This window comes from Ranitomeya variabilis, chromosome 1 (assembly GCF_051348905.1).
Source record: "Ranitomeya variabilis isolate aRanVar5 chromosome 1, aRanVar5.hap1, whole genome shotgun sequence".
NCBI classification, from domain to species: Eukaryota; Metazoa; Chordata; class Amphibia; order Anura; family Dendrobatidae; genus Ranitomeya; species Ranitomeya variabilis.
Window position 1 is genome coordinate 598984826 of NC_135232.1, and position 14982 is coordinate 598999807.

Consider the following 14982-nt stretch of genomic DNA (forward strand, 5'->3'; position numbering starts at 1 on the left):
TTTCTGTTATATATACCCCTCGAACTGACTTCAAATGTGAGGTTGTCCCTAAAAAAATGGTTTTGTAAATTTTGCTGTAAAAATGAGAAATCGCTGATCAAATTGTAACACTTATAACTTCTTAGCAAAAAATAATTTTGTTTCCAAAATTATGCTTATGTAAAGTAGACATGTGGGAAATGTTACTTATTAACTACTTTGTGTCACATAACTCTTTGGTTTAACAGAATAAAAATTCAAAATTTGAAACTTTTGAAATTTTCAAAATTTTTGCCAAATTTCCATTTTTTTTTCACAAATAAACGCAAAAATTATCGACCTAAATTTACCACTATCTTGAAGCCCAATATGTTACTAAAAAACAATCCCAGAATCGCTACAATCCGTTGAAGTGTTCCTGAGTTATTACTTCATAAAGGGGCACTGGTCAGAATTGCAAAAAATGGTCAGGTCATTAGGTCAAAATAGGCTGGGTTATGAAGGGATTAATAATGGAAAAAATCTTTTCTGAGCCTCTCCACTACGTCTCTTCAAAGGGGTTATTGGAGTGCCTCTTTCAAATTTTTAGCATCCCTTGCACTTAGTGCATATGCTTTACCAGTATAGGAGACCCACTCCTTAGCAATGGGAAAAAATGTTTTTCTGAGGCTCCACCTTTTAGTTAAGGGAATTTTTTTGGAAACCAAAAGGGTCGGTGGGTTCCATGATTCAGTGCCTTGTTGTGGGCTGTCACGTGGTCATCACTTATGGAGTTCTCACACTGCTTACAGGATTTCCAAGCCAGGATAGGAAAGTTTGTACAGTAAGAACAGAAGATCCTGGTCTCCTCCATACCTGGATGAGTAGATGTGAAATGGTCCACAATATTCCATAGCAAGGTTGATTAAATTTTTTTTCAGGGCTAATTCAAATAGATTCTATTCTGTTATGATAATACCGCTCTTATCTGCACTTTGTCTACTGTGAGGTGTCGCAGTAGGTATTGCATATGACAGTTATCTAGTCAGGGATTATTGTTTTATAAATTCTAATCCTTGATGCTGCTTTTTTCCATGCACGCATTGACCGATTCATGTTTTTTACAGTGATCTGTACTCAGAAATGTATCAAAGCAGGCAAAATTAACTGATTATGTGTCCATTTTCTCTGTTTCTCTGTGTTATCTGTATGTAAGAGGTAGTGGTGGGAGACTTTACGCAACTGGAGTTGGAATTACCACTCCTGAACTCTTCAGTAGATGAAAACTCAGCTTTCTGAACCCGGGCACTAAATTGCGAACCAAAATCCTTTGGGAATCTTCACATTACTTGATTCCTTGCACATAGTCAAGGCACCCAGGGTCAGAGGCAGCAAAACAATCCTAAAATATGTTTGAACCTCCACCATATTTGACTGTAACTACTGTTTTCTTTTATTTGCAGGCCTTATTCTATTTACAGTATACAGTAGAAGGATCTGCTTTACCAAAATCTATATCTTAGTCTCACTTATCAATATACGGCTATGCAAAGCATAACCGGCTGCTGGCCCTCCAAAAATGCTTTGTGAGGGCTGGCTGTTGGCCTGTAAAATTAAACTGAGGGCCGCCTGATGGTTTCAGAGTCCCTCCTTCATAAATTAATCAGGATGTGTCTAATCATGTCTCACACACCACATGGCCAGATAAGGGATTACAATTATTAAATTACATTTCCTATTTAATATTTTTTATCACCATTGAAAGCAATGAAAGGGTTCAAAAATAACACTACGTGTGAACATAATGGTGTGAAGGAGCATTTTTTCTCTTATTTATTTAGCCTTGTATACAAGTTATTATCCTGGAGAGAATATTTCTTAACATTTTTTCCAGTTAAATCCATTTTAACTGTGGTTTTGTATGTTTTAGTGTCAGTTTGTAAAAGTGGAGTAATACTCTGACAACATTGTTCCCAGCAGCAACCTGGGATTCAGAGATGCTTCCCTTCCAGGGGTCTTGTCATGCTGTTCCTGTGCCATTTCAGTGCTGTTTCCATTGTTTTCAGCAATTTTTAGACCTACTCCAGACCTCCAGGGGCACCGGAAAACTGCTCGAGTTTCCCATTGACTCTGATAATACTTGTTACTTGGGTCGAGCACCCGAGCATTTCGATTTACTTGACTCAACTAACGAGTACGCAAGCATTTTAGTGCTCACTCATCACTAGTTAGCATTGTTGCTCTGCAGTGCTGGTGTCCTGAGTTCAAATCCCACCAAGGACAACATCTGTAAGAAGTTTGTATGTTCTCCCTGTGATTCATGGGTTTCCTCCCACACTCCAAAGACATACTGATAGGGAGTTTAGATTGTTAGCACTAGTGGGGGCAGTGATGATGATGTCTGTAAAGCGCTGCTGAGTATGATAGTGCTATATAAGCAAAGCATAATAAATAAATAAAAGTACAACTTGTCCTGCAAAAACAAGTCACAATAAGGCTATGTCAATGGAAAAATAAAAACGTTATGGCTCTTGGAACAATGGGAGGACAAAAAACTAAAGTGCACAATGATAAATCGTTCCCTCGGGAATGGGTTAAGCTCATTTGTCCAGGATTGTAATAGTTCATCTATTTAGTCCCTTTCTATCCACTAAAACAACATAAAACCAGTAACTAAGTCATAAAGTATATTTTCTGTAAAACTTTTTATCTCTGGAGAGCTAATTAATTTCTTAATTCCGAAGAGACCAATAAAAACCAAATGGTTACGTAATCCTGCAATACAACAAGAGTCACAAATTGTCTATATATGAAGGATTTCTATCCCCAACCTCACTCTTTCTCTATGGAATGAGCAATTTACATCTGCTTTATCCTCAGGTAGGTTAACTTTCTGCAAAATCATCATTCATATTTCCTGACCCCCTTTCACCCTGTACTTGTCTCTGTCATTACTGGTATGTTTTTTTTTTTTTCCTACGTGTTTATCACCTTAATTCCTTGATGCTAACACGCATGCCTTTATCTGTCCTTTTGGGTTTGACTGTTTCCTGATTGCATTTTCACTTGACTCCTAACTCTCCCCGCCTGTGTCTGTGATCAGTCTTCCTGCCACCCCTCCCAGGTCTGCCTGACCGTGGTCTGGCTCCATAAGTATGCCAAAAATGGAACAAAAGTGAACAGAAGGTATGACTAACCACTGCTTGTTAAATGTACTAAATGTCTCTTTCCCTCACACTTACTCTCATCATGCTTACATATACCCTAACATTTTTGGCTCCACTACTCCTCACTCTCCTTCACTATCCACAAACCCCAGCACTCTCTAACCAAATAATAATCTCTCCTTCTCTCTTACCTCCCCACCTTACCTCCTCTGCTGACCTGCTTCTCAACATCACATCTCTGATACTAAAACATAAAAGAAGCTGGCCACTCTCCTTCTCTCATCTGCTATTTCTCTCTCTGCTTCTCCTCACTGGTGGTGACATAACTCCCAATCCTGGACCCACGCATCTCATACCTTCCATTCTTTCCCTCTCTTATGGCTCCCAACCTAATATAAACACCCGAAATCTCGCCTACATCAAACCCGTGCCCCTGACACCCACCACCCTGTTCCCTCTCTCAGGATCACTCTGGAATGCCCGCTCCGTCTGCAATAAACGTGTGATTCACAATATCTTTACCTCTCATAATTTTTCCTTCCTGGGCCTCACTGAAACATGGCTGACACCTTCCGACATAGCCTCCCCTGCTGCGCTATCTTACGGCTGCCTCCACTTCACCCACACGTCAAGCCCTGGCAACAGACATGATGGAGGAGTGGGCCTTCTCTTTTCTACCAACTGTACATTTAACCCAATCCCACCTCTTCATCCTCCCTTCTTTTGAAGTCCACTCACAACCTTTATTGACCAGTTCTCCACCTGGCTTCTTCACTTTCTCTCTGCTGACATTCCCACCATCATCATGGGTGACTTCAACATCCCCATTGACACCGACCAATTGGCAGCCTCCAAACTCCTGTTGCTCACTTCATCTTTTGGACTTACTCAGTGGTCCTCCTCAGCCACCCACACAGATGGACATACATTACACATGGCCTTCACCCGTCTCTGATCCCTATCTAAGTTCAAAACCTCTCCTCCCCCTTTATCTGACCATCTACTCACATTCTCATCCCAATCTTCCTCACCTGTCACCCATGTCCAACAACCAGTGCACCCCCACAGAAACCTAACACATCTGGACTCTCACTCACTCTCTGAACCTATTCTACCACTGTCCTCCAAATCTTCACTCCACAACACAGACACTGCCACTAGTTTCTACAATACCACTCTTGCATCGGCTATTGACTCGTTCAGCACTCTCATGCATAACAGAGTGCGACAAATCAATAAACAACCCTGGCACAAAAACATCACTAAAAAGCATTGGCAAGTTTCCAGAATTGCATAGCAGCTGTTATGACCTGGTGGTTAAGAGGCCACACTGATATGACCTGGTGGCTAAAACGCAACATGGGACGAGCTCTGAGGAGGTGGTATCTCTACTGACCGCAATCCCTAATCCTAACAACCACACTAGTAATAGCCATGGGATGTTCCTGACTCTCCCTAGACACCTCTTCACAGCCTAAGAATTAACTACCCCTAAAGAAGGAAATAGAAAGCTATCTTGCCTCAGAGAAAACCCCCAAAGGAAAGATAGCCCCCCACAAATATTGACTGTGAGTGAAGAGGGAAATGACATACACAGAAATGAAATCAGTTTTCAGCAAAGGAGGCCAATACTAAACTTGATAGACAGAGAGAAAAGGATACTGTGCGGTCAGTATTAAAAACTTCAAAAATCCACGCAGAGTTTACAAAAATGAACTCCACACCGACTCACGGTGTGGAGGGGCAAATCTGCTTCCCAGAGCTTCCAGCTAGCCTGAATACGACATAGTGACAAGCTGGACAAAAAGAGACATATTTGCAAAGCAATAAGTCCAAAGCAAATGGACAAACAAGAATTAGCAGAAACTTATCTTTTGCTGACAAGGACAGGCCATATGAGAAATCCAAGGAGAGAACCCAATCCAACCTAAGACATTGACAGCTGGCATGAACTAAAGCCCAGAGCAGGTGTAAATAACAAACCCAGGCAAGGCGATCAGTGATGGCAGCTGCTACAGCTACCTAAAGGAGCAGCAGTTCCACTCGAAACCACCAGAGGGAGACCAAGGGCAGAACTCACAAAAATACCATTAGCAACCACAGGAGGGAGCTCCAGAACGGAATTCACAACAAGCAGGGTTGGAAGAAAACAAATTCGCAAGATGACTTCATCACATTCAAACAAGCAACACTCACACTCAAATCAGCTCTCACCTCTGCTAAACAGGCATACTTTACATCCCTAGCATCTTCCTTATCCTACAACCCCAAACACTTGTTCAACACTTTTAACTCCCTCCTCTGCCCTCCACTGCCTCCTCTGGCTTCCTTAATCTTTGCCGAGGACTTTGCTACACACTTCAAAAATAAGATCGATCAAACAAGGCAAGTCTTTATTGTCAAACCACCACAACCCCTTTGTATACCAGACCAATGCTCTAACTCCACAATTTCCCTCTCCAAAATCACTGAAGTAGAGCTTACCTATCTCCTCTCCAAATCACACCTCACCACTTGTGCACATGACCCCATCTGATCCCACCTGCTCCCCAACCTCACCACCACACTTATTCCATCCCTAACCCATCTCTTCAACCTATCACTAACTTTTGGCACCTTCCCCTCTCCTTTCAAACATGCCACAATCACATCTATCCTCAAAAAGCCATCTCACAACCCGAGCACTATGTCCAGCTATCACCCCATTTTGTTGCTCCCATTTGATTCCAAACTCCTTGAGCAGCAAACTTTCCTCTCACTTTGCATCTAACTTACTCTTTGACAAACTACAATCTGGCTTCCATCCCCACCATTCTACTGAGACTGCGCTGACCAAACTTACTAATGACATACAGCCAAAGCTAACAGACAATTCTCTATACTCTATGAAAACCAACATACATATGGGACATCTGAGTTAGTGGTGTCCCTATAATAACCGATCAAAAAGATAGCTTATATCACAACATCCATCCAGAAATAGGGATTTAGTACAAATCAATACAAATTTTATTAAACATATACAGTATAATAGACAAAAACATGCCGTTAGAATGAGCAGAGTAACAGCAGCCAAAAAATCCAGTGCATTAAAGAGATTAAGGTGCACTGGCAAAAAAACACATGTCCTAAAGCAGCATCTGCAACACAATGCAAAAAGTAAGTAAATAAAACCAGTAGGCAAAAAGTGAGTCAAGTTGAGCTCACAGGGCCATAGGTATAATTCCTAATATGAACAAATGAAGTCAGGCATAAAGGCCTGACACTTTAAATAGAGTGCTCTGTGTGCATATGGCTACTGGCTAGATGTACAAACACTAAATCAGTATGTCCCAAGGTAGAGTATATTAACTATAAACCAGATGTAGTTATGTGGTTTTACCTTGGGGCATTATGTAATCAAGGTGCGGGCGTGCAGGCAGGACACACGGAGGCCGCCACACTTATTCCATCCCTAACCCATCTCTTCAACCTATCACTAACTTTTGGTGCTTTCCCTTTTGTTTTCAAACATGCCACAATCATATCTATCCTCAAAAAGCCAACCCTCAACCCGAGCGCTATGTCCAGCTATAGCCCCATTTTGTTACTCCCATTTGCTTCCAAACCCCTTGAGCAGCACATCCACACCAAACTTTCCTCTCACTTTGCATCTAACTCATTCTTCCACAACCTACAATCTGGCTTCCGTCCCCGCCATTCCACTGAGACTGCCTTGACCAAACTTACTAACAACTTACTCACAGCCAAAGCTAACAGACAATTCTCTGCCTCCTACTACAGATCCTCTCTTCCTTTGGCGTCAAAGACCTTGCCCTACTCTGGATTTCCTCATACCTTACCAACTGCACATTTAGCGTTTCCTACTCCCACACTGCCTCCTCATCTTGACCTCTCTCCGTTGGTGTCCCTCAAGGCTCTGTCCTAGGACCCATTCTCTTCTCCATCTTTACCCTTTGCCTGGGACAACTCATAAAGTCCTATGGCTTCCAGCACCATCTATATGCTGATGACACTCAGATCTACCTCTCTGGTCCAGATGTCACCTCTCTGCTCTCCAGAATCCCAGAGTATCAGCCATATCCTCATTTTTCTCCTCTCGCTTCCTCAAGCTCAATGTGAACAAATCTGAACTAATTATCTTTCCTCCATCTTGTCTATCTTCCCTACCTGAACTACCTATAACAATGAATGACATCACGCTTTCTTCTGTCCTGGAAATCCACTGCCTCGGAGTAAAGTTTGACTCTGCCCTGTCCTTCAAACCGCACATCCAAGCTCTTGCCACCTCCTGTTGCCTCCAGCTCAAATATATTTCCAGAATCCATCTTTTCCTCAACCCTCACTCTACCAAAATGCTTGTGCATGCCCTAATCATCTCCCGCCTCAACTACTGCATAGTATTCCTCTGTGGCCTACCTACTAATACTCTCGCATCTCTCCAGCTTACAAAGCTTGCAACCTGCACTGACCACGCTGCCACCTCAACACCATCAGAGCTACTCGAATCCCCAACCTAGTGTCTTCTTCCCCATAATACTGTAGAATGTAAGCCCATAAGGGCAGTGTCCTCTTCCCTCTGTACGAGACTATTATTGTTAGTTTGTTTACTGTAAGTGTATTTTTCTGTAACCCCTTGTCATGTACAGCACCATGGAATCAATGGGGCTATATAAATAAATAAGTAATAATAATAATAATAATAATAATAATAATAATAATTTACAGAATAAGCCATAATAATAACCATAAATGTTTTTCACTCTTTGGATTTTACAGTTTTTTTTTTGTTTCCCAGTACATTGCTGTCTACAGAATAAATTAACTTAGAATCTATCAGTGAGCTCGTTCTGAAAGATTGGTCTGGACACCTCACAGCTGATTAATTACCACCATCAAAAGCATCAATATCGGTATTGAATTTCAATATAATATTTTGTAAATGTGTATTTATGTTTTCCTCCTTCTGACTCCTCCAATGTAACTATGGCCCCAATCCATCATTGCATTTCTAATTGCTTTTGTCTGATATTTGGTATATTTCACCAGTTTTTCATTTGCGCCTAATTCTTTGCGCCTTTTTGAAAGTCTACTCTTTATATGTTCACCTGTTTTTTCTTATGTTCGCGATTGTCAGAGTTGTTTAGAATGTTCCAGGTGTTTCCGCCTATTTCATCACTTTTCAAAAAAGTCATAAAATTTGGCTCAACTATACTTCAGCCCCCCTTGTGTGTTTTTGATTACATCAGTATTTTATTGCAGTTTTTGCGCCATTTCACAAAATGTCCAACTATGTTCACTAAAGAGTTGTGCAAACAGTTCAAGACAGAAAAAAAGACCAATTTTTGGTGTTGATCAAGATTCCTGAATTTTGTATGCCATTTTGAAGAATTTGGTGCAAAAAAATGCAACAAATACAACAAGACAAAAAAACTGAAATCATAAATCGAGTTTTTATTTTCTTAGAATACATCAGCAAAACTGAATAAATGTGCCTGAACATAAGTTGTTATATGTGCAGTGTGTTGAAGCATATTCACACTTTGATCAGTTAACAAACAAAACATGTACAAAATAAAAAAGTAAATTGTAATAATACATGTAAATAACATAGAGTACTTAGTTATTTATTGTGATAAAAAAAGAAGAAACTTATGCTATTTTTTTTATTTATTTTTTTTTAATCACAGCTTTCATGCGTCTTGGCATGCTTTCCACCAGATGGATAGTCACAAGCCATCAAACACAGAAGAACTGCTTACATTTTTGTACCAGGAGTGGCATAAGGTCACCCAGAAGCAGTGTAAAAGACTGGTGGAAAGGAGCCAAGACGCTTTAAAACTGTGATTAAAAATCATGGTTATTCCACAAAATATTAATTTCTGAACTCTTCCTGAGTTAAAACATTAGTATTGTTGTTTCTAAATGATTATGAACTAGTTGTCAGTTGTTTATAGAATTAAAAAAACAATTTACATTTTACTCAAAAATATATATCAAACAAACTGAATATTTTGCAGTGGCCTCTTAATTTTTGCCAGAGCTGTATTTTTTTTATCTGCTGCCACATATTACTTTCTTTATGTACACCAATCCACCTATCACTTCTTATTATGTCCTTTTTAGCAAAGGTTGAATAATTAGTGTTAAAAAGATTGTCAAAAGTTATAGTGTGGTAATGACAATGATATTGTAAAAGAAAAGAAAGCATGCCAGGGCTGGTTAAAAATGTGGGAGTTTCTAACAGCAGCAGAAGCACCACCACCACTGGCACCAGTCATCCAGGCAATAGTACTATCAAACACAAGCCAAAATTGGCATCTTTTGCCTTCAACAATCATATTAGAGCGGAGGAGGTGGGGGATGTTATAAAATGTATGACAGAAGACTCATCTTATTTACAGAAACATGCTGTTACTTCTGACAGTAACACTGTCGGTTTGAGTCAATGTTCTGCATAATACGGTTTGCCTGATCTAAAACGACTAAGAGGAATAATTTTTGGACCAGTTTTTAATAAACAAAATAGTCTATTAGTTTACTGTATTATTAAGTGTGCTGTTGATTACAACTGAGCTACCATCTATTTTTACTTTTTCGGTGAAGTTACTTTGACATTACGAATAGAGATGTTCGGAAAACAATTGCCAATCTCATATTCGGATTTGTTGTATATTCAGATTTCTGCTCGGATTCCCTAGCTTTTGTCCTCAAAATTGGCAAAAGTTGAGATCAGTGTTTCTGGTAGCAGCTCGGGCCACAAAATGTCCCACACATGTGCACACTGATGGCACACAGATGAGATCCCTGTGTCTTCAGTGTGACAGGTACCAGCGCCTGGGAATCAGGGATACTGTTCATGCTGTTCCCCGACATGAGATACTGAAGTGAGGACAGCTCATATCACTGTCGTCTGTTTGTTCTGCTATCAGAGTTAGCAGGGGAAAATGTAAAGAGTTGTATTCAACTGGTAATCGTGAGAGCAGGCACCGGCTGCTTGTAGCATTCATCAGCCTGTGCTATAAATATATACATTTAAAAGCTGACATGAGTTTCCCCTGTATTTTTGATAACCAGCCAGGCAAAACTGACAGCTGTGGGCTGCATCCCTCAGCTGTCAACTTCAGCAAGGCTGATTATCAAGAATAGAGGGGGATCCTCACAAGGTATTTTTTAACTAAAAAAAATAATAATAGTTAAAAAAAATGGTGTGGGGGCAACCTCCTTTTTTGACAAGCAACCAAGCTAAAGCTTACAGCTGGGGCTGGTAAAGGGCCATCGATATTGCTCCCCCCAGCCTAAAAAGGGCAGCCACCCCAGTAAAGGTGAACCTATTAGAGGTGCCAATTATGGTGCCCGAATCTTCCCACTTGCCCTGTGGTGGAGGCAAGTATGGTTCATATTTGTAGGGTTGATGTTACCTTTGTATTGTCCGGTGACATCAAGTCTATAAAACGCCTATCCATTACTAATCCTGTAGTTATATTGTAAATAAACACAGAGACAGAATAAAGTCCTTTAATTGAAACAATGACACAGACTCCTTTAATGAACCTAAATTAAACTATACTTACATCATCACTCAGTCCACAGAAGCCATGGTCCCCTGTAACAGAATTAAAATAATCACAATATTCCTTACCTGTCTGCTGAGAAGATAATATAAATTTGTCCCGCAGCGGGTCTAGCTCTGCTACATCTAGATGACAGGCTCCATTGTTGCATGAGGCCACTATACAGTCTGCCATCAAGCAGAAACACTGAGCAGCATGTGCTACCACTGCTCAGTATCATGCAGTGAACTCCTGTTTGATTGACGTGATTGATGTCACTGAGAGCATGACAAAGTTATCACACTCGCAGTGCCATCAGAAAGGTCCTGGGAGTGGAGTTCCATCGTTCTATCCCACGTCGTTGTCCATGTCTGGGGACAAACAGTTTTCCTCCAGAATGGTGCCAACATGTGACTGTCCAGGCTGAGAACCACTGAAGAATGAGCTGCTGCAAGTATAGCCTCAATGACTAGCGATTACATCATCGAGGTTACCACGGGAACTGGGCCTGCGTTCCCAGTCAGGCCGCTGAACTGCAAGGACCTCGATGAGATCAGCCCTGCAACATGAGACTTTTTTCACCTCACAGCGCTGATCTCACCGACGTCACCACAGTTCAGGGGCCTGGCTGGGTACGCAGCCTCAGTGACCGGCAGATACACTGATGATGTCACTGCAAGTCACTGATGCTGCAGCTCATTCCTCAGTGGTTCTCAGCCTGAATGGTCACATGTTGGCACTGTCCAGGTTGAAAACTGTTTATCACCAGGCATGAATTATGGCGTGGGACAGAATGACAGGTGAGGGCTACGGTTGTTTTTAATTTTTGTTTTATTACAGGGGACCATGGCTTACATTGGTGATGACGTGAGCATGGTTTCATTTAGATTCATTAACGGGGTCAGTGACAATATTCTGGCAATGTGTTTATGTACATATAACTATAGGATTGGTAATGAAGAGGCGTCTTATAGATGCCTTTCCATTACTAAGCCATGGGTTTTATGTCACCGGACAATACAAAGGTGACATCAACCCCACAAATATGAACCCCACATGCCACCACTTGCAATTTTGAAGAGCCAGGCAAAGTGCCAAAATTGTTATTTTTAGGCTTGGGGGGATAATATTCATGGCCCTTTACCAGCCTGAGATTATCAGCCCCAGCAGTAAGCTTTAGCGTGACTGGTTGACAAAAATGGGGGGGCACGCCTTTTTTTAAATTACTTATTTCAGTAATTTAAAAAAACAGCGTGGCAAACCCTCTATTCTTGATAACCAGCTTTGATAATGCTGACAGCTGAGGGTTGCAGCCCGCAGCTATTACTTTTGCTTGGTTGGTTGTCAAAAATACAGGTGAATCCACATCAATTTTTTTTAAATTGTTTGTTTATAGCTCAATTGATGCCAATTTTCCTGGTGTCTTCCCCTAATTTTAGCTCTTTTGGCAGCTTTTGGCCCCCTTGAAGGTGTTGTCTATGCCTTTTGCCTTCCATTCAAGTCAAAAAGGTTTGGGTATGTTCATCTAACTGATTTGAAACAAATCTTAAAATGGAGATTAGAAGGTATTGCACATAGTCTTAGAAGGCCTCATAGTTTTTACACATCTTTTCCTGGGCAATTGGGGAACCTGCAATTTAGGACTAATATATTTTCTGCAAGCAAATTTTTGAGAAAAAAATTGCTTAACTTGGCAAATTCGAATTTCAAAAGATATGATTATTTCTAATTGTATTGCTTAAGGTATGAGAGGTCATATTTACCTATCCAACCTCTCATTGCCCTATTCAATTATAATCTTTGTTTTGATCCTTTAGTTGAAATGGCTTTCATATCTAATAATTCAATATGCCTTTAAATATTTGATGTTTTGTAATTTACAAGGTTACGGCCTATATAACCCTATCATTTCTTCTAAAATATTTGCTGATTTACTCTTAAGTCCTATATAAATCTAGTTTTTGATTTCCAACAGAATCACAGATTGAAATGTAGTAGTCATTGAATTTTTCCCCAAAATGTGATTTGCACAATTTGCAAGTACTGAAAAGCTTGTGATAGCCCTAAAAAGCCTTATGTAATTCTTTAAGGCCTCCTAGAACTGTATTGAACTCCTTTTAAGCCTTTTAACACAAACACAATCCTAGTAATGTCACATCATGGATGGTGATTGTGCCACAAACTACCTTCAATTTTTGTTCAGTGATTTTTAGCTTACTCCTCATTTTTCTATGGCTAAGCTGTGAACTGTGGTATCCCCTCACTATCCAGATTCACCGAAAAATGGCTGCTGTCATACAAACTTTGATAGCCCTTCCTAACTGGTTGCACAGTACCATAAGATGTGCTTTCTATTAGTGGGATAGGTTTCATTAGGTAGATCTGATGAAAAACATTTTATGTATGGCACTATATGGAAAATTGTTTGAAATTCTCCAAATCATCATAGGAAATTCTATACAGCCAGTCATGTGAGCCTTCTGTAGCTAACACAATATTCTACCTTGTGTACAGTGGCAATTGGCATTTATTTTCCTATTTGCATGAATCAAATTTCAAATTATTCCAATTCACTTCGCCAGGTCCAGGGAATTTCCTAAAGTTCGACATGAATTCGATTCACATCAACCCAATTTGATAGTCCCTAATAGCCATGCAATGCCATATTCTAATTTCCTATAACACTCCATTAATATAAACCATTCAGTGTGTTATATATGGTACTAACTTAAGCCTCAGCATGGAATAACATAGTCTACTACACTATTCTATGGGATATTGGAAAAGGAATTCTTATTGCTCCAGCATGTAACTAAACAACATTTTTTCATTTTCCTATGAGCATGTTTGACACATACATAAAACATATTTTTAGTGTGAATAGATTTTTTCTTTTTCACAACATCTACAAGTTGTTGTCATACTCAACTTTTTCACCACCATTATGCTCCTCACATTTTCTTTCAGATACAGGCTTAGTTATATGGAGAACTCAAACCAAACAATTTCAGATGTTTTCTATCTACTTGGCTTATCTACTGTTCCTTACCTTCAGGTTTTAAGTTTCATTATTTTCTTGCTAATGTACATGAGTACATTTTCAGGAAACCTTCTACTTATTATCGTAGTGACCACCAACTCAACATTACACACACCGATGTACTTCTTTTTGAGTAATCTCTCTCTTATTGATATTAGCTTTTCCTCCAGCATTGTTCCCGTACTCCTCAAAAATACTTTATCCAAGGACAGGAGTATTTCCCTACTTGCCTGTGCTTTTCAGATGTTCTTTGCATTGGTACTTGGGGCAACAGAGTGCATTTTACTTTCAGTCATGGCTTACGACAGGTTTGTCGCCATCTGTAGACCATTACATTACAACACTATTATGAACAAGAAGGTGTATGTTTGTTTAGCTCTGGTATCATGGAGTATGGGTATAATAAATGCCCTCATACATGTAACCCTTATTTTCCAGTTACCTTTCTGTAGGTCTCATGAAGTCAAAAATTTCTTTTGTGAGGTGCCTCCTTTCTTAAAACTATCCTGCAAAGAGCCTTGGCTCAATGAGGTTGCAATGTATATAGCAACCGGAATCATTGTTATGTTTGCCTTTTTCTTGACTGTAGTTTCATATATACAAATCATTTCCACAGTTTTGAAGATTCGCTCCTCAGAAGGAAGGCAGAAAGCTTTCTCTACATGTGCCTCGCACCTCACTGTAGTCTCCCTCTATTATGGAACCCTCATGTTCGTGTATCTTCAACCTCGATCTTCTTTCTCCTCGGAAATAGCCAAGACCGTTTCTGTTCTCTATACTGTGGTCACTCCTATGTTGAATCCCATAATCTACAGCATCAGAAATAAAGATGTTAAGAACTGTGCACTAAAGCTTATGAAAAAAAAATCAAATCTCCTTAAAACAGAAAGGGGAGTTTCATAGCAAACATGAAAAAGGACACGCATTGCAGTGCCATATTTTACACCCAATAAAGTATGGAAGAATGAATGACAATAAACCCAAATTAATACTACCTTCTTTGTTAATGGTTGTAAGAACTTATGTTGGGCTCCATATCTACAACAACTGTAGTGTTAGAAAAAAGAGGAGGATATGAAGTAGCCATCAATGCCCTCTAAGCTAATTCCCACCCCAAGTTTGCTAACAATGTACATTTTTTGGAGAGAATAGTCCAGAATAGGATTTCACCACCGGGTATCATTGGTGATGAAACTTTTATTGGCTCACCTGGTGAGGTGGATCCTTTAAGACCAAAGTGATCAGCAAAAAGAGAAGGTGACAG

General features: G+C 40.0%; 1 protein-coding gene across 1 annotated transcript; it reads left to right on the forward strand.

Moving 5' to 3' along the window:
• The first annotated feature begins 13303 nt into the window (after positions 1-13303).
• On the forward strand, positions 13304-14621 carry LOC143797901 (olfactory receptor 5AR1-like). Its single transcript, XM_077281094.1, has one exon. The coding sequence runs from the start codon at positions 13623-13625 to the stop codon at positions 14619-14621; it is 999 nt and encodes a 332-aa protein (XP_077137209.1). The 5' UTR covers positions 13304-13622.
• The last annotated feature ends 361 nt before the right edge of the window (positions 14622-14982 follow it).